Source organism: Meleagris gallopavo, chromosome 10 (genome assembly GCF_000146605.3).
Source record: "Meleagris gallopavo isolate NT-WF06-2002-E0010 breed Aviagen turkey brand Nicholas breeding stock chromosome 10, Turkey_5.1, whole genome shotgun sequence".
Lineage (NCBI taxonomy): Eukaryota > Metazoa > Chordata > Aves > Galliformes > Phasianidae > Meleagris > Meleagris gallopavo.
Genome location: NC_015020.2, coordinates 12,378,700 through 12,404,154, shown reverse-complemented (window position 1 = coordinate 12,404,154; position 25,455 = coordinate 12,378,700). Strand labels below are relative to the sequence as shown.

Here is a 25,455-nt window from a genome sequence, read left to right as displayed (position 1 = left end):
GGTCATGTTGCTTGCCACATTAACTCCAAGATCATAAAGAAATATCTGGCCACTTTCAGTAGGATTGCAGTACAGCACACCAGAAAAGATGTGCAGCGTATTATAAAACAAAATTTGCATCAACCACGTTCTCTCAAATGCTGCATTTTGTTTTTTACAGGAAGTCAAACACACACTCACCTGAGGTCACGTGCAATCTTTTTGTCTGTTAAAGTGCTGCTTCCTGGTGAGTAGGCAAAGTCGTCTTCATAGGAACCAATGCTCTCTGGAGGGCTCAGGGCAGGGAGTAAGGGGCGCAGAAGGGAAGATCCTCCATTTGGTCTTTCATCAAACACTGGAGACAAAAATAATTCTGAATACAATGTGGCTCAAGTGAGTAAATAAAGCTACAGAGGTCAAAATGTTTCCTTTTGAATACAAGAAGCATCAGGAGAACAACAGTACAGGTATCTCACAACAGTTTTAACACAAAAAAAGCTCTTTCCACAAATTAGTGAATACTTCATTAACAAACTCCAGCCAAAACACTTTTGAAGAACATACTCTTTGAGAGTCATCAGCAGAAAGTTTCAATGCAGTCATGTTTAATGTTAAGGGACAGTTAAATAATAATAAAGGAAAAAAAAACAGCCAAGATAAAAACAAACTTCTCAAAAAAGGCTCCTCTTCAAAAATGAAAATTTGAACGAGAAGGAAAGAGGACTAACACACCAACACCTTTCTTCCCTCAGAACTGGGGATTTTTTTCTTTATGTGATTAGGCGGGGGGGGGAAAATAAGGGAGGAAAGGGAGGGGATCATTTATCCTTCAAAAGTCAAAGGAAAACATTACACAGATTAATGTTTGATATATCTCAAAGCAATACATCTTCATGCACACCCCTTATTTGTGAACTATCAAACAAAAGGAATCATAACATTGAGAAGTTTTTCAAAAGACCTCCGAGTAACCTTTCCATTTTTCTCCTTACCCTTGCCATGAAGGTGGTAACTTTTTGCAAAGATGTTGATGACACTGTGTGGGCTTCCCTTGGCTAGCTCTTCCCACGACCCCTTGCTGTGAGTGCCACTTGTCTGAGACTGAATCGGCAGATACTTCTCAGCTTCTTTCTGAAACTCTTTTATGGGCTCAAAAGCATTCCTGTCCCGAACACAGAAATCCCTCTCTTTCAATGTCTCCAGAATCTTCAGTGGCAGCTGTTTGTGCTGGCCTCCCTCCTCCTCAGAGAGGCTTCCGTCACTCAGGAGAGGCCCTTCGCTGATGGAGTCAGTGCTGGACTCTCGAGGAATTACAACTTTGCTCTGACCATACGCCTGGTTTTCACGTCCCAGGGGGTCAGTCAGTCTCTTAGACAAATGTCCAGTGGGGGACCTCATTCCAAGGCTGACTGCGGCAGTATGAGGCCTGATTGTCTCAGGGAGCTTTTTAAATTCACTGAGGTTGCCTACCCCAGGAAGGTTGTCGTCAAAGGCTGTATGAGACACACAGGTACCCAGCATCTTTTGAATTCTGGCTGAAAAAGCATCTTCATTTTCCTCCCTCACAGGAGGACTCACGGCCTTTGCCCACCGTCTGTCATCCTGGTTTTCTTGCACAAATTCATGGTCCAATTTCCAAATGGTACCATAATTGAGACCAGCCCCAGCCAACTTCTTGGCTTCATTTTCAATTCTGCTAGAAAGGGAAGCAGCTGTAGCTTTTAAAGCTTCAATCCGTTCTAATTTACTCTTATACTGGTTAGCAGAGGGTTTTCCTAAGAGACTTTGCTGTGCAGCAGTTGAATTCACGTACGGCTGATGCATGAGGCTCAGCAAACCCATGGGTGCAGCGTGGCTCTTCCTGCCTGCTAGTGCTGCATCACACTCCTTTGACAAAAGTCCCATCTGCTCCAGACTGCGAGGTTGTGAGCAAGGGCCTCCACTTAAGTCCATGAGGGTTTGTGGATGAGAGAGCTGGACTCTTGGGCTCAACCGGTCTGGCTGTACCCATGAAGGTTCCACGAAGTCACTTCTGAAATAAAAAATCAACATTTAAGTTGATGATAATAAGTATCGTTTTTTTAGCTGAAAGTCTCATTGACACAAGTTTGCTTTCTGGAAATAAATACTTCCTGGGAGAGTTAGAAGGGGTAGACAATGGGCAGTAAACAGTTACAGAATGTTATTAAAAATAGAGCCCCTCCCAAATTTTAAATGTTGTTTATGCTGCAATTTACATTTTAGAGCTGTAAAGAGCTGAATGTTTTCATAATCAGCAGCAACCATTTTCTAAAAGTTTCCCACCTTTATAAGGGAGGAAACATTTCCTTTGTCCCCCTCTTTTACATAGCATTTCTTAGCACTGTTCTTCCCCATTCAGTTGTACTCAGACCACGCTTCACTAGAACTGTCACACCACCACTTATATGGGTGCCATGAGGAAAAGAAAGAAAGAAAGGCCTCATTATATTTACAGAGTGTGGATTTGACCAATGGAAAGTAAATATAATGAAGGAGGCTTGTATTTAAGCAGAAGATATTGATTGTGTAAGTAAAAATGAGACATGCACAACTAGGCAATTAAGGATAGGCAAGAAACGTATTGGTTTTTAGCTTCTTACCTTTAAGTGTTTGGTTAACACATTAACTTCTCTTAAGAAAAACTCAGAAAGGACATGGAAAAACGAGGAGTGGAGAAAAGGGCATGAAAGGAAATAAGGAAAGGCTAGTACCAAGCTGAAATGGAGGCTTTTGGTACTTTAGACACAGGTGTTTTTTTTAAAGAAAAAACACAACAATAGAGGAAATGGAAACACTGAACAAATCAAACGAATATGTGCGTTGTTTTTTCTCATAAGATCATCTCTTCTTGCCTGCTAGCAATAGCTAGTGGAGAAAACATTGCCTCCCAGTTTGAAATGCACATCCCTTGATGTCAGCAAAAGATTAACAAGATCCATCAATCATTCATAATAGATTCAATAAATGCTAATAGCCAAAATTTTCGTATGCTTTTCTGCATCATCTGCCTCCTTACTTTGAGAAAATGTTGTAATTGTCAGAAAGACAATTACTCTCCATAGGGCATGAACATAAAGGAACAATCTATTTTCATCACACTGAGAAGAACACTAGAGTACCCTCCTCTATCTCACAACAATGGCTCACCTCAGTAGTGGCTGCTGCTGCTGTGGTTCTGACAGCGACATGTCACTACTTGAAGATGCACTAGGAGGACGCTCTTGAGCCTTGTTTTCTTTGTCAGATTCTCCAGATGGCTGATAACCAGGTCTGGGCTAGAAGTGAAAATAACCAGAAAAATGCATTTTCAGAAGTCTGTAGGAATTTAGAAGCTTTTGTCTTATTAAAATTGAAAAAGGTTTGACTTTCTCAGTGCAATATCACATCTTTCCTAGCATGCAAAGATTTAAAAATACAGGACATGTATGCTTTTGTCTCAGCAGAATGTAATGGGAAAATAACTTTGCTCCCATACTGAACTTGTTCAACTGAACACAAACTGATATTAGTCTTTTACTATTGATCTTCTCATGTTCAGTTTTTGATTAGCAGACTCTTAATTAAACTCACTACTGATTTAATTTTGTCCACTGAGTGAGAGCAACTTCAGACAAAGCCTTTCAATTCACCATTCGATTGATGTTTACAGTTTTCTTACAAGTCAACTATTATGGTTGATGTTAGTAAATATTCTGAACTTTCCTTCTATTATAATAGAAAGATGATTTCCATCCACCTCTCAGAGAGGTCTTGCTACAAAGAGAAGCTACCATCAGCAGCAAGTTAGTTCAGAATCAAAAGCACTGTAGTTTCTGCTTAAAAAACACTGTTTTCTATGCATGCTTTCGGATAGCTCTCACATCAGGACAACTCATGACCTTCCTAGATATACGACCTCCTATTCCTGCAAACAACTGCAGTACTTTAAGTTAGTGAATCAGCTATACCTGCGTTTCCTGCACTGTAGGCTGCTGAGAGGGCTCTTTTAAAAATGTATGTTCCAGCAACAGTTTAGAGTAAGTTTCTTGTAACCGTTTAGCTGCCAGAGGTTCAGGAGGAGGCACGCTCTTGACTTTTTTAAAAGCCTCCTTTTGCTTTCTATAGAGTTCTTGGAGCCTTTTGTTCTTCTGCTCCGTTGCCTCTTTTTGTGCTTTCTTCTCCTCGTTCTGTTTCTTCTTCCTCTCCTCTTGCTGCCTGATGATGTACTGACGAACCTCATCCGTATCATAGTGACGTTTCTTAGAGATCACTTGAGGCTCCTCACTGGCAGCTACCTTGTCTGGTTTCCTTTTGGTTGGACTATGACTCCTGGTATTTTGAGTAGGCAAAACAGACTTCGGATTCTGCTTTTCCACATTTTTTTCCTGCTTTGGAAGTACGGAATCCAACTGCAAGTCATCAAGAATTCCACGTATCTCCAAGGGCAGGAAGTCCTTATTTACAGAGGCGTGATCATCTTGGTTATCACCTGGAAGAGCAGATTCCAGTTTCTTCAGATTATTCTCAGATCGTACTTTACTCCTTGACCGCTCAGAACTTCTTGAAGAGGCTTTCTGTGTAACAACCAGTCTAGAATCTGAACCCGTCCTTCCAATACGACCTGTTAAAAAATAACTCGTCAGATATTGCAGGTAAAAATTTGGTAACTACAGACTCTAATAAAGCAGCAGGGAAAGTGAGGAGGAGGGAGGTGATAAAAGATTGTGGAAAGTGATGCAATCATCACGGAAACGGCAACAAACTTAAAATAACAGAAAGGATTTTATTAGAGCCTCATCTCTTCCCTGCACATGAAGATTTCTCTACACATCTTCAGACAGTCTTAAACATTTTTCCCAGTTTAACTGAACTCATACAACCAGTATACCTTCCTCTTTTTCTAATGACTGTGAAGCATGTATAACCAAACAATTCCACTGATTTTAATTCAGTATTTTGGGAAAATTTTCTTTGCTTTACAGCAAAACATCTGCTTACTCACCTCAACTGCAATTCCCCAGTGTGACATTACCTATGCAGATCTCACTGTAAATATGCTTATGTTTCAGATATTCAGTGTCACAGCCTGAATTCAGCAGCCTCTACTTACACTGAACTCACATCCTTTATACTCTTACAGCCTTGCCACCTCAGAGGCATAATCAGCACAACAGTTACCACCTTCTCTTATTTAACCTGTCCGACATTCGGACAAATTCTGAAAAGGGCTGGTGGAAGAAAAAATGAAGAACTACGATGCCCACAGATGACATTATATTCTACCTGTAAGAGCTAAAATTACTGTAGAAAGATAAATGCCCAAACATAGCTTACATATTATATGCAGCACACCTGGAAAATTAATCTGGCCGCAGACAACTTCCAGCCATTCCTTTCCTCAGTAGCCTTACCAGGCAAAGACAGAATACAAGTGATCAGATTTTGTTGCTGAAACCCTTTTTCCCCTCTTTTCCAGAGCTCCTTTGCGCCTTCACAGCATAGGAAGTGAGGTGATGCATCCCAACCATGAAAGTGAATTAAATTCTCTCTGTAGCTGCCTCCAAGTTAAAAATAAGTTAATTTATTAAGAAACTGACTACACTACATCTCGGGCATCTACTCAATCCTGTAGACGTGCAAAATTATATAATAAATTAAGAACAATGAAAGAAAGTACAGTGATAAAGAACTTACCAGGCTTGGCAGTTCGCTCTCGCCCCGTTCTGTCACTAGATACAGCTCTTCTGTCGTGGTCTAGTCTGGGAGCTGGACCCAGTAGCTTTTTGACTAGCTTCTGTCCCTCCCGCCAGGAGGATGCACTTATTACATAGTTTCCACCTGCACAGTAAATAACAAATAAAAGTCAAGCACCAGATGGATTTTCTGATGCATTAAAAAGAAGTACTTCTTGCAACTTTCAATCATTACTCTACCCTTTAATTCTACATAAAGGGTACAGCTGCAGTTACACACTCATAATAGCAATGTACCACAAAGACACTCAACAGCTGAATCACACAACTGTCAGTGCTTCATGCCTACACATGGTGTAAAAACTCAATGTGTACAACAGAACATTAAAGCCCTATGAAACTAGGTTAAAAAAAAAAAAAGTTACCCGTGTCTAAAACTTAGAGGCAAACATTAGACAGATGTAGAATGTTTCAATAAGAGCAGAAACAAAAAATGAAACAGAAACGCTAAGAAAGACTCGTGTTTTTTTAAAGTGAAGATGAATTGTTTTCTAGAAAGAACTTCAAACAGAGCTGAGATAGGTGTCTTGTTAAGAGATAAAATAATAATGAGCAGCAGTTGACTTATGCAAATTCACTGTCCTCTGGTTGACATTTCTGTACCATGACTGAAAAAAGAAAAAAAGCCATTACCCTCCAAGCTCACAGTTAATTCACATACAGACTGAGTTTATGCCATCTGCAAAGCAATCATAATGGCATTAGTATTATTTTATCATCCTACACATAATTAAATTATAAAAACTGGTGCTGGAATATCTCTACCTAATATTAATTAGATTAAAATGCTAGGTTTAGTCAACTCATCCTTCTTGTTACTGCCTTAAAACATCATTAATCATTTTTAAATGGTCTTAAAGCCATTTTTGGCAATTCCAGTCCTCAGCCTCTCTTTTTCTTTCTTCATAGACTCTACGCTTAGGAGAAAAAAAAGCAGCAAATCTATTCAGTACGAAGTCTATAACCCACTGTTCATTTATTAACACCCCTCCTTGCTTGTACTGTAAATTATCCAAGTATTTTACAAATCTGTCAGCTGAAACATGTCACCACAATCCTCTTTTACAGATTCATCAGCCAAAGGGGTTCTCCTGCCTGACTCGCTGCTCTCAATTACTTCTGTGTGCATTTAAAAAGGCAGTGTAAAGTCTCATCTTCCATTTCAAGGCAGCTGTTAGAACTAAAACAAGCAAATGGAACAGAACATGAGCTGTGGCTATTTATAGCCTTGGCTATGTTAAGCAATTTCTTACTATGACTGGAGGAGGCTGGATCACCACAGCTATGCCACTGAGATCTGTCTCTTCCACGGATCTGAGGACATAATTCTACCCATTTTTACTCCACTACAGAGGATACCCAATGCCATTAAAACTCAAAGCAACCTGTACTCCTCCCTCATTTGGGACTGATACGAATTTAAGTTAGCTTAGAATGTTTCTTTAAGTATGAGTTGATCAGCATAGGAAGCAGAAAATCCATGCTTAATGCTTTTAAGTATTAGTGGTCACCGTCACAGCAAAATATTTGCATTTACAGCATGCACAAATGCAAATTCATCTCAAAAACTCTCTATAATAGGTTTTGTTTTGTTTTTTTTTCCAATTATTATTATTTTTTTAATAGACATTTTTTAACAAAGTGTTTACTGATTACAGGTGACTGTATGTAAGATCTTAAGAGGTGCAAGAGATGATTAACCTTAACAGCACATTTTGTAAGAGAAATAAACATTCCTTTTTAAACACCAAGGTATGTAAGACCTGTCAGGGAACGTGCTTGAGCATCTTCCAATTCATGGAAAAGACAAGTATGGGCCAAGCCAGAACAGAAGGTGCAGGACAGCAACAGCTTGATACAGGACATGGAAGAGCAACAGAGCAGTTTGCCAAAGAACCAGAAGCTCAGCTGCTTCCCAGCTGAAAAACCGGGAGAAATCCCATTCAGGAACAGCCTCTTCATGGAGGAGGACAACTCAATGGCTCCATTCCTACCTGTTCCCCAACTGCTAGCATTTCACTATCATCTCCATTCCAACTCCCAGCATTATTCACTGAGCTACAGGTCAGGCACTAACAAGTTGCCACACGAAACAGAAGCAGGATCCATTTCTGTCTGCACTGGCCTGATGGACACCTGAGGATATCCCCTGAGACACATACACTCATCAGCACTTTCCAAATGGAAAGGTGAAAAATTAAAAATATCCCAAAGCTAAAAAAAGCATACATAACCAAGGAAACACCAAAAACACACACATCTTCAATACCATCCACTAAAAACACACACATCCTCAATACCATCCACTATCACCACAATTGCATTTTTCCACATCTGCAAAGCAATTGAAAACTACAAGCTTTATTTTATTATTTCCTGAAACAAAGCTCATCTGTGAAGCATACACATGCAACAAGTTTTCCTTCTACAGTAGGGGAGGTCACCTTGTTTGGAATCTGGATTTGATGACTGTGGCAGTTTCTGAACTTTCCGCACTGGTCTGGATGCTTTTCTCTCTTTGTTTCTCTCAGTAGGTTTTTCTTTCACTGTTGAATTCTCTAAAAAACAAAACAAAAAGCAGCAAGAGTTGTTAAGTGATATCCCACAGGAAAAACATATAACACTTACCTTAAAAAAGAAAAGCTCAGAAGCACAATCTTACAGCATGAAGATTTTGAATCAAGTATTGCTTACCTATGCACTGAAAGGCACAGAAGCCAAGCCAAGCCACGGCAAAGCTGTAACAGATCTTTACAAAGTCCATTTTCCATTTTAAATGCTATTTTGACAGGTAGAAGCAATTTTTTGTTCTCTTCTACTGCAGACATTCCACTTTACAGCACTAATGTTCCACACAAACAAGTAGTTCCTTCACTCCTGAAATACCAGGGCTGCTGCCTCCATGTTAATGCATGACATAAAATCCACTTGCTGCCTCTGTGCCCAAGTGTGCAGGACAGGACACCCGTGTGCCCCACTTTCTGCAAAATTTACTCATCCAGTGATGCAGAATTATTCTGTATCACTTAAGCCCTCATTTAGAACACAATTAGGTTTGAGGCTTTAGAGAAGCCAGCCACACTCCCCCAAGATAAACTTGTATTCTACCATGCTTTTACATTAGGGTAAATTGAATGAGAAGGAAAACTGGATGTGGCTTCATCAGTAACTGCACTGAGCGGGGGGCGTCCCAGCTGCCCTGGTAATAGAAAGCAGAGACAAGCACTGCTCAGGAACAACTGGCAAGCCATGCCTTTGGTTCCAGCAACCTACCATGGACTTCAAAAGCACTTTAATTTACATGCCTTGAAGATGCTTTTCTTAATCCTGATACAACCAGACTGCGTTTATGGAACTCCACAGCCGCTACTGTTTGTTTGTTCCCCTATTCAACATGGACAGAGATGAAGTTTTATTACTTAGATGCCAATACTAATTTTTTCAGCACTTAATTTCAGCTGAATTCACTGATGGAGGCCTATAGAAAGGATCAGAGACAGACCAACAGGTCATACTAAATGGAAATTTAAGAGGCCTGTCCTGCCCTCCGTATCCTTTCCTCACCAATTTTCCATTCGTATTTGAACCTGACAAGCATAGAAAATAAAGGCAGCAAGCATCAGAGACCTCAGTGACTGCACTTGCAGAAACCAAGATAGTCTCCTCACTCTCAGTGCCAGACAGCTCTTACCTCATACTAGGAAACTGCAATTGCTTCCCACTCACTCTATTCACATCACAACAAATTTGTTCAGTGAGGCAAAGTCTGAACACCTCTAAGACAGGATTATTGGAAGCCTGGGATCCGTATGTAATATCCTTTAGCCTATCTGAAGATGTAAAGTTATTCTGCGTGGGTCTGTGCTAACATATAGAAACCTCACTGAACAAAAGAGAAAAGCTTCTGCAGTTATTAGAAATCCTACAGCTTATTTAAAAAACAAAGGACCGTGGAGCAGTTTCAATGCAAATCACTATACACACTCAGAACTCTCCATGCTGTAACTTCATTACTGAGTTAACGTATGTATAGATAATCCTCTATGCTAAAAATACATTTATAGTACATATTATATGCAGCTCCAGCATTTGATTACTTGGTATCAGCTATTGAATATAATCTTTTCAGGTCAGCAAGGAGACACGTTCCACTACAGCTGTTCTACTCATGGCATTAGAACAAAAATATGGTTGAACACACAGCTCATTTCTTTGTAGACAGAAGTTCACTGAAAACACGACCTAAATGCCTTTTGAATTGGATCTCCTAACTGGAGGCATGAAATTTTTCAAAACATTTGGGTTTATATAAGGAGCTCATGAACTACTCAAACCACATGCTTGTCAAAACTAAAAATAAACAACGGTAGCATCGACAAAAATATCTTCAGAATATTGGCATTCGGTGTATGAGCAAATGCTGAACAGAATATCTGAAAAACTATTTTGTTGAAATGGTTGCCCTTTCTCATTTTTTTCTGAATGATCCCAAAAGAATTTCTTAGTATCTTGTCAAGCCATATAAGCAAACCAAAGCTGAAGTCTAATCATTTCCATATGAGCCACTACACTATCAACACAGTGAAGTGCCTTTCCCTCTAACCTTAAATATGTTTTGACAAATTAGAAATGTTATTTTTAATGTGTAATAAGCAAACTCTTAAGTGTCAAAACTAGTGTTCTTGGGGGATATAATTTTCCACTCCACTGCTTTTTATTAATTTGATCTCTTTCTCCAATTAGGTGAGTCAAAAGCAATTCAACCCTACAGCTCTTCACTGTAACCACTTCAAAACACTTTTTTGGGCATCCTAATCTAGATTACCCAGAGAAAAGAGCTGTCAATGGCAATACAGTTTTCCAGAGTGAAAAAATGAATGAAGACTTGGTCTTGGAGCCATAAATATGGAAACATAAAGCATGTGTTACAGTTCTGATTGTTTAGTAGCTTAAATTTGCAATGTATTTGTTTTACAGTTATCTTCACTCAGTCTTCATCATCAAAATACTGTGCTACTAAATGAGTTCATCACAAAGAAAAGAATAATAATTTCTCCCATGTTTCTATTCTTCAACAACAGTATTTAATGCTTTTCAAAAGGCCTCCAAGTAAACAAATAAGAGTTTTTTAAGCTGTTAGCATTCAACACTTGCTCTTACATCTAATATGGAATAAACCCCAATGGTAATGGTCTTTTAATTTACCACTGCTGAGTTACATAGTGCCTCCTCTCATATTTAAGTAAGTCTTACAGCACTGAAGGTACAGAGCTGCAGGGAAAACTAAAGCTAGATCCTTTTAGAAGTTATTTTTAATATCTTTTTTTGGTCTACCTGTATCCTTCTTTTCAACAGAGGCTACACTTTCATAAAACCAAGCTGTTATCCTAACTGCCTCTGCAGAAAGCTTGCTTCTTTCTTAGGTCCTTGCAGAGGACTCCAGGACTTTGAAAGAAAGCTAGATGCAGCTGAACCTTCCCTATTGTCAGGAGACCACAGAAAGTCTCTAAAGAAGTCCTTGCAAACAAATCTTTGGGACATAAATTTCTCCTAGAACTCCAAGATTTTGATTATTCTGATGTAGAAGCATGACAGTTCTGTAAAGCCACAGATAAGAAACCAACCTCTTGCCATATCATCTCCTCACCACACATAGTTGAAGACACACCCCTTTATTGCAGGCTACCTAATTAATGCATTTTAAAGAAGCAGATCCCAACAGATTCTCCATAGCAGATGCACTCCGTCTCCCCTTTAGCAGCCTATACATCCCAACTAAATCACTGCTGTAACTAACAACTCTCACAGTAGCTTCAGAAATGACAACACCATGGCAAAGGAAGCAGAATTCAGGCTTCAATATACTGTATAAAGTCCACATACCACTTTATTATTGTTGAAGGTGCCCCCTCTCCCTCAGAAAAAAGTTTCTGATTCATCAAAACCAAAAGTGGTTTGGTTTTGCCCTTTTAATCAGGAGACTGCATTCATTCATGCAAACGTGTTCAAAAGAAGATAGAAAACAGAACAGTCGTTATAACGAAACCTTTCTTCTTTGAATACCTATTTCAAGGAAAATCATTTGATGCTTTTCAGTATTTATTTTCTATTTATTTTCTCCATTAAAGAATGAGGGAGAAGGATTTTCCTTGTTAGTATTCAACAAATTGCCCCTCCTGTAAAGAGAGGTACAATGTATTTAATACTCATTGCTTCGATTTTTTGTTTCCATGGCCTTGTAGACTTGTGACTATTAATTTTCTGTCTCTTAGAGAAGGCTGTGTTGCTTAATAAATTCAATACGCATATCACCTGTCAACTGGAGTGCTATGTCTCTATACAGCTCCCGACCAATGTGAAATCCTTGTTCATGCCAGATCTTTCCATCTGGAGCACGAATCTTAGCTTGAGCAGGATTAAAACCTGGAAGGAAACAATTGAAGAGTTTTAAATAATTGTGTAAAATGTAAATAAAGCTTTTGGGGTACAAAAGGAGGGGGAAATTGCCAAGTAAAAGAGAAACTACTTGAATTACTAATAATAAACCAGAAGAAAGCAATGTATCTGAATGCTGCCCACTCACAGATCAAAACCTGCAGAAAAGTATGAAGAAAAAACTGAAAAGGTTTTCTCAATCAATAACCTGTTGTTAACCCCTGGGAACATAAAAAACCCATCAAAATACACCGAAATAGTAATACAGCAAGATTATTTTTTAAAAGTAGTTCCTAAGAAGAGACAGGAAGATTTTAAAAGGAATTCACACTTCTAAAGATTGTCGAGAATTTCTCTTCTTTCTTGCCCAGACCTGTGATGATACCATTCTATCCACTCCTGTACTGCTTGAGCACAGCAGTTAGTCATTTCCATGCTTTGATACTTTGCAAAATTGAACTTTGCTCCTTTGCTACGAGCGACTAACAGGGATTCTGCACCTCCATACCTTTGTACGCTGGAGCAGCAGGTGCAGCTGTCACTTTCCTGACTTTGGCAGTAACAGTATTCTCCACATTTGTGACCACTACAGGCTGTTCAGCAAATCCTGAGTGTTGCCCTCTGCCACCCAGCTCTTCAGAATGCTCCCACTGCTTACGAATCCGCTCCTTCAGCTTCTCCAGCTTAGCATCGTGCTGCCGCCGTTTCAAGATTTCCAGCCTGTGAGCACTAGTACTCGTGGCAGAAGGGAAAGACACTTTCAGATCACCGTCCTGGGACGTGTTACTCAGAGGAGCTTTAATGTTACCCTCATCTCCTCTGGAGCTGCTAGTTTTTTCCTCTTCCAACCTTGGAGGTGTTGCAGCTTTAAGAAATGCCTCGTTATTTTGCAAGGCATCGATTGCTGGTCCATCATTTAAGTACCTAACAACAGTCTCATCTGCAGCAGAAGAACATGGACTTTCAAAATCTCTTCTGTGGAGATCCCGTTCATCTCTGTCATGTATCACACGGCCCATTACTTCAGCCTTCCCTTCTGCTTCACAGAAGTCCAAACAAGACAGAAGTTGCTTGGCTTCCACTTGGCCAGAACCGTGATGCGGCAGAGAACTCAATGTATCCCTGCTGGAATAAAAGGAAGAAAAAAGTCACCATCAGAAGTGCAACTGTAGGACCTTCCAAATCAGCTATAAACATGCTCATTAACTAAAAAGAATAACTGGTCTCCACTTCAAAGATAAGTTCTTTTAAAACTTGACCGTGATATATTTAATAAGGCAAGTCTGAAGAAATCATATGAAGTTACTATTCCAAATTTGAAGTACTTTTCTACACTCTCTGACTAGGATTTTAATAGACTTGTGGTGGATATATGGTTAGGACAAAAACGTACTTAATATTTTTACTCACTTAATATTTTAACCGACTTAATATTTTTACTGAGGTTCAAGAGGTGAATCTCCATCATCTAAGCTAGCTGGCTTGCTTCATCAGCAAATGTGTTTACTGAACTCATTTAAGAAACCCTTAACATTGTACTCAATAAATTCTCTCTCTCCACATATTTTTCTCACATAGCATAGTAAACATTACCCATCGAGGTAACTACAGAAGATGAGTGGTTTCATTGCATATAATTTCACCAGCAAAAATATATGTATAAAATAAAATAAACCTATCCTATGCACAGCTTAAGCAACTACCACGGGCAGCTGTCAGATGAGACGTGATGTGTTAATGTAGCAGCTCCACATTTACCCTATAGTACAGTAGCTTGTAGGAGCATTACAGTAATTAACACATATGAAGAACAGGTTCTGTGTATTTTCCTTTTTCTCACACCCCACCATCTTCTATGGCCTGTAAACTACCTTGCCACTTTTCTTCTTGACCTTGCTTACTCCTTCAATGATAGGACAGTGTGGAACAAGAACATTTGGGAACATATGTGCTTAAGAACTAACAAAACAAAGTTGGAAAAGCATGAGGAAATGCTCTTTTTGGTCCTTATTATAGAAACTAAGTACTTAAGCCAATCAAGCCACAGTCAACTTGTTGGTGTGGCCCCATTTCAACACATTTGACTTTAAACTCATTCTTTGGACAAAAAATAAGTTTCTAATTTAAAAATGAAGAAACTTGTCCAACACCACATGATGCTTGTGGGCGGGGGGGAGAAATAAATTTCTGAGTCACCATCAAACAATATCAACATTAGCTTAATTTTTATTTGAGTATATTTTTAACAGCCAGTTGTTCCAACTTAACCTGTATGAAGCCAACGGTTCACGAAATTCCACCCGGTTGCTTTTTTCACATTGCTTTCAAGGGTTGTTGCTCGGAGAGGACTGCGTGAGGACTTCTCCTTGCCTGATTTAGTTTGGCTGGAAGACCGGGAAGCTGAAACAGAAACCAAAGAACCCTTTATATACTTAACTCTCCAGAAGGAGAGATTTCTTGGGGCTGAATGAGTAAGCACACAATTTTGGGGAGTTCAAGCAGCACTCCATAATAACATGTAAAGTTCTCCCTCTCTTTTACTACAGTCTGATTGCAGCAACTAGGAGCATGCTTAGCAAGTGCTTGAAACAGTGATGATTGGAACAAGATGATATTTAACATCCCTTTCAACCCAGCCCTTTCTATGTTTCTATAATTTAAAGAGAGACAATAATGCTTAAACATTAATTAGATGTAATTAAACCTATGTATGCTGACTGTGTTGCCACTCAAAGTCAATCTGCTACATGCACTGAAGAAAAAGAGTGTTACCAGAACACTCAAAAAAGTTAAGGTTAAAATAAAGCGTGAGATTTAACATTCCATCAGGGTGTAAGAGTTGACAACGCTAAAAAATGTAAACAGCTACTCCAATATAAACATAGGCATATAAAACTGTTACCAAAACCTGATAGAACAAGCCATTAGGATGAGATAAGCACTGCTCACTCATGACAATGGGCAAGCCCTGTCACTCATTCTAGCTGTATGTGTATGTCAGCAAATTTTCATTCCCAAGCTAAGAGAAGAAAATATTAGTTTATTCTGCACAGCTAGTTTTTCATCAGTAGAGATCATTCGCAGAAGACACCTTGGACACATATAAGATTGGGTTGGTGGGGGAAAAGAATAAAGGCTTCCCAGACTGCAGTGGCTTATCCCTGCATTGCATGCTATGCCCTAAATAATACATACCTTTCCTGTTTATTTTCCTGCTTGTACTAGCAGAGGGCTTCTTAGTATCCATGACAGAATCAAACACAGCTGTGCTGGTGGGAACTATTTCCAATTTGTTCTCTATATGCCGCAGCTAGAATTTGAAGATAATGCATATTAAAATACTGTTTTCAATTTTTAAAAACCGAGTTTTTTCCCCATGTGACTTTTTTTCCCCTCATTTTCATAAAGAATAAAACCGCAGGCCAAAAGCAACTTTACAATGCTTGTGTTGCAAAACGAGAGCCTTCTGACCAGAAAATTCAAGATTATTAGGATCTCTTTAAAAAGATTATCTGAATTATGTTCTGTTATATAGGTATGTTTCCATAAGTAAGCTTTTGTGAATAAATTAATGATAACATGCCATTCAAAGTCTTACTGCTTGGCCTCAACGAAGTATTAATTCCACTTGGAATATATTCTATAATACTCTTACCAAAAAGAGAGTGTAATACAGGATTCCACGTGTAAAAATCCTATACTGATGCTAAGGTATTCAAATAGAGAGGAATGTGGGCCTAGGAAAGAGCCAAATTCCCACCAGACTCACAAACTTGGTTTCACTGACACCACTTTTTAGAAAACAGTGCAATTTCTTAAGCATCTAAGTTAAGTTCCCACAGAAAGACTGCGATTCCAATGCTCAAAGATGAAAAATGATGAAGTACATGGGTACAGCCTCAGTTTCTGACTCCTTTGGGAAAGCAGGGGAGAGCTTTTTCTCAGGCTTGCAAAAATAAGAGAACTCTGCATTTTCTTAGATAGGAAATAAGGTAATACTAGGCTTGAGACTTAGATGGTAGTACTGTGCTCAAGGCTAAGCTTGCTGTGTCAAAAATTTCTTTTATTACATGTGGAAAGTATTTTCTGAAATACAGGACTGTCTGACATGCACGCACACCACAATCACTTGCTCGATTTTCAACCTGTCTACCAGCAAACCACTGAGCAAAATAATTTTTTCATTCAAACTATTCTAATTTGAAAAGCAGTCAAGAATGAGTACTTACAGCAGCCTTAGTCTGAGAAAGAGTAGCCCATGCTGCAGTTGGATCTTGTATAGCAGAAAAAAAGAAATAAGTTACTTATTAAATGGAAAATAATGAAAGAAAATGCTGCTTGAGAACAATTTTCATTGGCTCGCTAATCGAGTTCTTTTAATGACTCAATTCCAGCCTGTAAATACCCTCGGTAAGAGGCTGTTATCAGCCATGATTCATCTTAACAGAGCAATAAAATATTTAATGTCAAATTTAATGAGTTCACTAAGTTACGCTGAATGCATTACGAGACTTGAAACCAGATCTACCACACATTATAGAAGATAACAAAGCCAGTTGTCTACCCCAACACAAATATCTTAGATGAAGTAATGGTCATGAAGAGCAAGCAGAAGGCACTAATCAACTTCAGCCTCTTAATACAAACAGCACGAGCTCCACGGAAACCCCAGGTCAGCAGGATAAAGCACTGCTTTCCTCTGAAACTATTTCACTTCTTTTTTTCAAGAAATAATAATTACACACACAACATTCAAAAACTTTATGTGGATCAGAGCCATGAAGAAGTTTTAAAAATATATTTTTTTCCTTACAGTAAAAAAGCTGCCTATATCATTTTGGGCAAGATAAAACGATGCTAAGGAACAGGAGGGATAAGAAAGTAAGACAGAAACGACTGCTCTGTCTTTGAGGGATAGTGTTTCATGTCTACTGAACCCCTCCGTTTCATAACTTACATAATTTGAAAAGAAACTGAACCTATCACAGGAGACAATCAACAATAATGTCCTCTTATAGATAAAACATTCATCTGTATCTACTTTTACATTTCTGGAGTCCAGTTTTGTCACATTGGGATCATATGCCTGATCTTGAACCACAGGCTCAGCATGTGACTCAGCTGCTCTACCAGATGAGAGCCTTCTTCCTCTTAGGGATGTAGTACTATCCCCCCCCCCCCCTTTCCAATTACAGACTAATCACAACAGTAAAAAGCTCACTGGATTCCTCCAGCTCTAGACAACCTAAGTGCTGCCAGGGGTGATGTACTGCTTCTAGTCAACAGTCTGCAGCTCTTCACCACTCTGGAACTGAGCTAGAGGGAAGAGTAACTGCTTATCAGATGCTTCTTTCAAGAGACTACACTTCCCAATTTCTGTTCCTGCACTGTTCCTCCTCTACAACACTAAAAAAAAATAAATAAATAAAAAATGTGTCTCTGTGCCATCTTGGCAGCCACACCACAGGCTGGCAATTCCTAACACAGATCAGCAAATACTCTGCAGATCACAGTACGAAACTGCTACCTCTGCAGAAAGTAAGTCATATAATACATGGTCTTAGCTTCCACATCGAGGCAGAAGAATGCTCTCTATAAAAGCTCCACAAAGTTTCAAAAAAGTCGTGATAAAAGACTTTTTACAACAAAGAAATACAGTAGAGAAAATCCATACCTCTGGTTGAATCCTTGGCTTGGTTATGCTTTGGATTCTGTTGAGCCACCTCACTGGACTTGTTGGTCCACATCATGTCAATTTATCTACCAAAAAAAAAAAAATCACATAAATATTAAATAAATTGTGTGCTAAAGGTAACATGACCTTGCTCACAAGGATGAAATTCTAGAAAGAAGGGGAACTGGCTCTTTTCTTTTGTATTTTAGTATTTTGCTATGGGGAGCAAACCAAGTGAAGTCAGAGAATGCTGCTGTTAGGACAGGTGCTGCACAGCTCCTTCACACAGCCCTGCAGCTCTGTGCATCACATCATTTGTGCTGGAAAGCACTGCCCTGCCCTGCCTCAGAAACCATCTTCTGTTGTGCTAGATAAATAGTAAAGCAAACATGAACAGAAGTGGGGACATTTGGACATTTTCCATAAAGAACCAAGCTTGAGAGCTGATAGCAATGTTTCAAGTCACTATTATCAGGCTTCTGGCACAAGGAGAAACATGACAAAACACACCCAGTATGTACATACATTTTAGCATAAGAGAGCTTGCAACCATTTCTTAAAGGAACTCATTAACCTTCTTCAAGTAATTACTTGTGATTTACTCTTCTCCTTTGAATTACCAATACATATAGAGAGGATCTCAGTCTGGAACTAGAACTGTCCTCACTATAAACACACAGCTCTATACAGCTTATTGTATGATGCCCAATTTTAATATCAAATAAATATCAAAGAAGCTCTAGTTTCCAATCACAATGCCATTTGTAACTGTAAAGGTTGGCTTTTCAGGTGTCCCTCTCCCCTCTTTTGGAAGGATGGGAAGAATTCAGCAGCTTTTCAAGCTCCACCAACAAATGATGCTGGTTTCCACCAACCTCTGAATTCTTAAAATAACTTCTTCCTATCGCTACAGCTCACATGAGCAAGCAGAGCCCTCTGAAAAACAAGTATTTGTTGAAGTCAATGCCCTGTCTCTGCAAGAAGTTACACCAGAGGAGAGCAGCCAGGGAGTGGGGGAGAAAAGAAAGAAAAAGCAAATCAAGATACAGTTGCCAAGTCTATTTATAAGATTTACACGCAGCAGAAAGGACCAGTTAGGCACTAAAACACACTGACATGAATACTGATCATAGAATAACACTACATTAAAATGTGATGTAAAGGAAGTGTAAATAATTTTCAAAAATATTGTTTTACGTCAACCTAAAAATTGCCTCAACGTTCCATGAACTTTTTTAAAGAATATTTTAAGAATATTAAAGAGTATTTTAAGAATAAACGCATTGTAAAAGTTGCATTCAGAAATGAATGCTTCAGAAACTGAATGGTCCGTCTCCATTTTGCACACAAGTTGGAGGAAGCAGGGGATAAACAGCAGCTCAACAACCTAAATTCCAAAGAACTGCTGGATGCCAAAGGTTATCTGCAGCCTGGATAAGGCCATGGAAAAAACTGGAAGGCTGCATATTGAGCAAAGCTGATGTGGTGGTGTGATGGCTCCCAGGCAGGCAGTCAGGTCACCAAACACTGGTTTGCCAAGCCTTGGGTGGGTGACTAAGACACAAACGTGGTCTGACATTCCATGACCACATCATGTGCCCGTCTCATTTTTTACCCATTTGTCCAAGAAAGAAAAAGGTACATACCAAAAGATGCAGCAGAACTGCTGTAGTGCAGTAATGTGCACAAATGAGTGCATTAAGGGGAAACTAGCAAGAAAAGCAAACTCCTGCAAGAAAATGAGGAGAAAACACCACTATCTTCCAGACTGTTCCTATGGGCATGATAAGACATGGCAAACGAGGAAACGGAAACTAAGAGAAACACACTGTCAAGCAGAAAAAGAAGAGAAACCAGCACTGAATTTACTATCACACACACCAGATAGCATTGAAAGGAACAGCAGATAACGAAACAAGTCAAACATTGAGAGAACAGCATTTCTGAAAGGAAGGGGCAATGTAAGAGTAGAATATGCTTAGCAAAGGTACTCCAAAAAGGTCAAGATACAAAAAACAGGGCTAGGAAAAGAGAGAAAAGCAGGTTGTAGAACAGAGACTGGGGAAAGACAGGTAGGGCAGGAATGGAACAAACTTGTGAAGAATGAACTGCAAAAAGGAGGAAAAGAAACGGGAACAGTGGTTTTGTTGTCCAGTTTTCCAAGAGTGATCAGTACGACTTTTTTTCTTGGTAGCACAACCTCGAGTAAAGGAAGGAGGAAACACAGAAAACACTGAAACGAGGAAACGGGAGAGGAAACTGCATCGTATGGATTCAGAGAAGGCAGAGAGTATGAGCAAGGGACTGACCACAGCTTTCATTAGCAGTTAGTAATTGCAAAAGAAAAAACACCCACAGTATGTAGAGCGAATGATATCCCTCAGGACCTTGTTTCTTATCTAAACACAAGGATGCCAAAGGAAATCAAGTCACACAACAGAAAAGATGCAGGCTTGCTAAGAGGAAGGTGAGAAGCAAATGATTGATACTGACTTCTAAGGACTGATATTAACTCTTTAACTCACAAAGTGGGAGCTTCTGTTCCAGGGTGGGAATACACAGGGCCAGCACTTTGCACAGCTTAGTACCATAAAGCAGCAGCACCAGCAGGAGCCATCCTCCCCTTGCTCCATACCTTGGTTTTCCTTGCCTTATGCAGGCAGAAAGTCATAGAATCTTAGAATCCTTAAAGTTGGAAGGGACCCTTAAAGGCCATCTAGTCCAACTCCCCTGCAGTGAACAGGGACCACAGCTCCATCAGGTTGCCCGGAGCCTGATCCAGCCTCACCTTGACAGTCTCCAGGGATGGGGCACCAACCACATTTCTGGGCAACCTGCGCCAGTCAGTGGAATTCGGTGGCACAGGGAAGTGGATTGTGAATTGGGTAAGCAGCTTTTGTGCTCTTTTTTAATTAGTTTTAGCTAATCCTCTTTTAGCATCCCCTCCAACCTCTGTGCAAGCCGAAGAAAGGAAAACGAATGGAAGATGGAAGAACATCTTCCATCAGTCCCAGCTGCATCAGTCCCAGTCCTGTACCACGCTCCCTAGTCATTACCCAAAAGCAAATGCTTGAAGCTGCTCTTGCTGCTTCCTCAAGGACTGTGTGTGGGGCTGAGGACAGGAGAACCACTGCCACCCCTGCTCCTACAGGGCACGGCTGGGGCTCCAAGGCCTGACAGAGGCTGCACATCCCCTCCAGTGGTTCCCACTGTGCCCAGTCCTGCGTGCCGCAGGCAGAGTCTGTGGGGAAACAGACACAGGGAAAGGCTACAGGGAGATTGCTCCTGTTTTAAGTCTTTGCTTACAAATAACTGGAAGCTGGCTTCTGAATCCTTAAGACCCTGCCTGCGCAGCTACAGCTTTGTGCTACTGCCAGAACAGACACTCACAGGCAGACAGAGCTTGTCAAACAAACTAGTTTTGTGAGCAAGCCTCCTGAAAGTGATGGAATTTCTATTTAAAAGGTGCCAGAAACACTTTCCATGACTCCTTAAATGCCACACAGTACAATTTCTAGTGATGTGCTTGAGTTCAGAATACAAATACATTCATCCACTCCATTTTCTGGAATCTGAGCTTTTACCATATTGCATTTTCCAAATAAACAGGAGCTCAAAACATCAATAATACATTAAGACTTTTTTTTTTTTTTAATTTTTCACTTGATACAAGAATAACCAGCATTTTGTTTTGCCTCAGCATATGTTGAGAAAGCTTCCTCTCTCAAAGCAGAAAGAAGCAGGTGACTTCTTGACCTTCCTCAGCACTGGGGACAAGTTCCAGCGCAACAAATACACATCTGCCCAAAATAAATACATTAAAAGCAAAAAACCAACAACCAAACAGCACATACACATCACCCACAATCTTTCTCCACACCTCCAAAGAGATTTCTGCAAGAAAGTTGGGGGGTTTTTGTTCTTGTGAAATTTAGTTGTGCCTAATGATAGAGTCCTGGCTCCGAACTACCCAGAGTGCCTGCACAGGTAGCTCTGCCTGCTATTGCATCCAAGCAGCTGCTATTGCTATGACTCAGAAATTGTTTACTGGTCCACACTGCTCTGGGCCCCATTGAGTAAGGCTGTATGTGAGACAACAGGTAATTATGTGAGGCCAATGCAAAAAAATGCTGAAAGTAAGCAACGAGGCACAACTGTTAGCTGCTCTGAATGAGTAATGCTGTAGGCAATACTGTTTAGTCTTGCAATGCAAGCAGTAAATATACCAGAAGATCTCACGTTCTGGTTGTTAAGAAAATACAAACTATCAACCAGAAAGATTCATTTATACATGTATGTATGTATGCGTGACTTTTGGTCTGTCTTAAGCTAGAAAAATATTTTAAAAGCTTTTAGGGATACTAAAGAAGTGAAAGAGAGCAATCAAGATACAGCACACATTCACATACAGAAAAGCAGTAAGAAAAATGTGAAGTGCACATTGCTACCTCTAACTGTTAACCAGAAAGATGAAGGACATCAACTGTCCCACCTCCATCAAACAGCAGAAAATTCAGCTGAGAAACACAAACACGAAGCACGAGTTGTAAGATGAAATCAGTGACATCAGTCAGGTACTAAATTTGCATCCAAACTACACTGAACAATCTCCTATGAATGAAACTGCTGCCCAGATTCTGTGGATGCTCCATCCCTGCAGGTGTTCAAGGGCAGGTTGGATGGAACCCTGGGCAGCCTGGTCTGGTACCAGATCTGGAGGTTGGTGGCTCTGCCTGTGGCAAAGGGGTTGCAACTTGATGATCCTTGAGGTCCCTTCCAACCCAAGCCATTCTACGATTCATTCGTTCTATGACTGCATGAAACACTACTGACTGTCCCTCTCTCCAGGTATAAGCTGAGGATGGATATTTGCAATGTTCTTCTGCTGTGAGAAGCCACATCAGCTTGCAAAAGTGTCCCTGCTTCGTCACAAGCAATGCAAAAGCAATGGCTGGAGCTAAAAACTGAATTAGTGGTTTAGCCAAAAGTAAAATGCGTTGAATGTCTTACTCTGCTGCATCACATACTAGGAGCTACTCTGAGGAAATCTACTGAGATGAATGTTGTGACAGCTCACGTAACTCGATTCATTGTTCGTGAAGAAATCAGAGTACAAAGGCACAGACAATGCATCCATTTATTAAGGAGATGCACACGAGCGTTTCTCCACCCATTCAGGAGTTCTGTACTGCCTTTGACTACAAAGATATTTGCATTTACAATAGAGAAGAAAATCAGCAACACATTCTAATTTCAGAAAGATACAACACTTCCATATTTGTTTCCTCAGCCTTCATAACAGAAGTTCTCTCGTTTCATCTCCAGTTACTGCATGTTAGAAGACTGCAACTCTTGCAGCCCATACTAAATCCATTCAGCAGAATAAGCCTGAGTCCTTCAGCACATCCTGCTTTGGAAAGGCTGGTGACCAGCAAAGACTGGTACCAGGACCCTGCTGAGAAGATCTTTTTCTTGCACTAGATAGAAAACAATAAAATAGTCTCTTGTATTTAAATAATTACTGTGCTGCCCCATTAAATGCTTCAAGTGCCTAAGCATTAAATCCGGATTTTCTGATGTGACAAAACAATTCCACCTGATGTATTTTCTTATTAACAAATGTAACACTTTTGGAAACCTTTTTGCCACAGATCACCATTTGATGAGGCTGTTCTTCCAACACAGACAGTTTCTTTCAGCATTCAGTAAGAATGACCTCGTATAACTGATTCATTAATTTACTTGCTCTATTCTTCCTGCAGTATATTGAGAAAGGGTTCTCAGCTACGCATACAAGCAATTTTATTCTCAATAGGGCAGTCCATGAAAGCCTATTACATCATTAGCACAATGATACACATATCTTTTCCAGGCACTTACATCTACAGATAATTTTTGCATTCAGACATTCCGATCCAGCCACGTGCCTGAGATACTAGGAAAGTTTTCTCTCTACACTCAACTTCTCCATCATAATTACACTGCTACGCTGGTTCTCACTAACACCACCTATACTGAATAGCACAAATTGCATTACTGAGTTCACTGGTAGCACGTTTTAAACAATGCTGCTGCACTGATAAAAAGAAGTCCTATTGTTTCCGTGAGTTTATAAGGTACATGGAGCGCATTTAGCAACTTGCACTGAGAAGGAATAGACATATTCCTCCCTAGCAATGATGCTGCTCTCCCACGGTAGCTGCAATGCTTGCCCTGGCTCACTAAGCCAGGTCAACTCACTAACCCTGCAGAACATCATTCTTTTTTCTGTTGCTTCTCCACCAGCTCAGAAAACTGAAGCAAGCTGCCACAAGGCCAGTGCCAGCGTGGGTCAGAGTGGGGAAAGAGAAGCATCAGCAAAACATCACACTTACTCACCTTACCCTGGGCAATTTTGCTTACCTGCTGTGAATATAATACTAGAAAATACAAATCTATGTGCACTAACACTCTAGACTTCAGCTAATACCAAACACATGCCTAATGTAAAAGATAAACAGGACTACAGCCTCAACTGAGCACTCGAATCCAAGGACAATCACCATGTCAAAAGCTCGATGCTCAGTTGTCAAACACGAAGTACCCAGCCCCATAGAAACCAGCAGGGCATCTAGTAGATGAGTGCAAGAAAAAGCCAAAAAACACATCATTCCTGAGCCATCACAAGTTGATTCTTTACAGTTGCAATTCCAGTAACTCTTATCCACTTATTCAGTTCTTGACAGACGCTTTTATCGCGGTGGCACAAATCACCACCAGAATTATTCCAAGGCTTGAAAGATGCTGTCCACATTGGGACTGCTTATATTTATAAAGTCTTGCCAGCATTACAGTGACAAAACAGAGCTGCACACTGGCTTAGCAAAATAAGTTTGTGCAAACATGATTTAGAAGTTACACATCACTTTGTTTTTTCAGCAACCCGCCACACCTAGGGGCTGTACCAGAAGACCTGAACCAACAGCAGTGCAGCTCCCACAGCACCCCGGCCCCCTGCAGAAACGTGTCACTGCTGCACAAACTCAGTTGCTGCATTCAGCAGATGCAGCACACCTTTGTTCAAGGTAGCGTCACAGGCAGAAACTGAAGCCTTCAACACTGTCAGCGTGGCCACACCCTCGGTTGTAGCTAATTATCTGAAGCATTACCTAATGAAGCTGCTGTAGCAACTGGGACGATGAGGAGCAGCGAGCACAGCAGGCTGGCCACGCAGCCAGGCAGGACGGCAGATCTGAACTCCTATAATGTAGCAGTGCATGCTGGCTGCAGTTCTGTGCTGTGCTTTTGGTAGCAACGGACTACCGAGCCAGCTTTCAGGTGTCTGCCAGGCAGCCCTGCGAAGGACCAAACACAGGGCTGGCTAGTGAGGCTGTGTGCTTTCAGCTACGAGGCACAGGAGCACGGCTATCCCGAACCGAGGGCAGGCACGCGATGTGCCAGGAGACGCCCGGTTGCCGTGATACGGCTTACAGCCAAACTATGCCAGACACCGACAACGGGCCTTACAGCCCAGCAAACCACATCCACGGAAGAAAAAGCCTCAGTCACATCAGCACAAAGCCCCGTACGCCCAGCTGAACGGCACGACGCGGCCACAGCTCGCCGGGGCGGCTG

The 25,455-nt window shown here is 40.5% G+C and overlaps 1 protein-coding gene across 1 annotated transcript in view; it reads right to left on the bottom strand.

Moving 5' to 3' along the window:
* The window catches only part of CEP350 (centrosomal protein 350), a 66,012-nt gene extending 40,782 nt beyond the window's left edge, over window positions 1-25,230 (bottom strand). The window contains 14 exon segments of the mRNA XM_031554830.1: window positions 181-334; window positions 972-2,011; window positions 3,148-3,275; window positions 3,948-4,600; window positions 5,674-5,817; window positions 8,177-8,290; window positions 12,045-12,155; window positions 12,676-13,289; window positions 14,436-14,475; window positions 14,478-14,567; window positions 15,333-15,477; window positions 16,397-16,440; window positions 17,842-17,927; window positions 24,990-25,230. Coding sequence (XP_031410690.1) covers window positions 181-334; window positions 972-2,011; window positions 3,148-3,275; window positions 3,948-4,600; window positions 5,674-5,817; window positions 8,177-8,290; window positions 12,045-12,155; window positions 12,676-13,289; window positions 14,436-14,475; window positions 14,478-14,567; window positions 15,333-15,477; window positions 16,397-16,440; window positions 17,842-17,917 — 3,353 coding nt within the window. The 5' untranslated portion in view covers window positions 17,918-17,927; window positions 24,990-25,230.
* Between the last annotated feature and the right edge of the window lie 225 nt (window positions 25,231-25,455).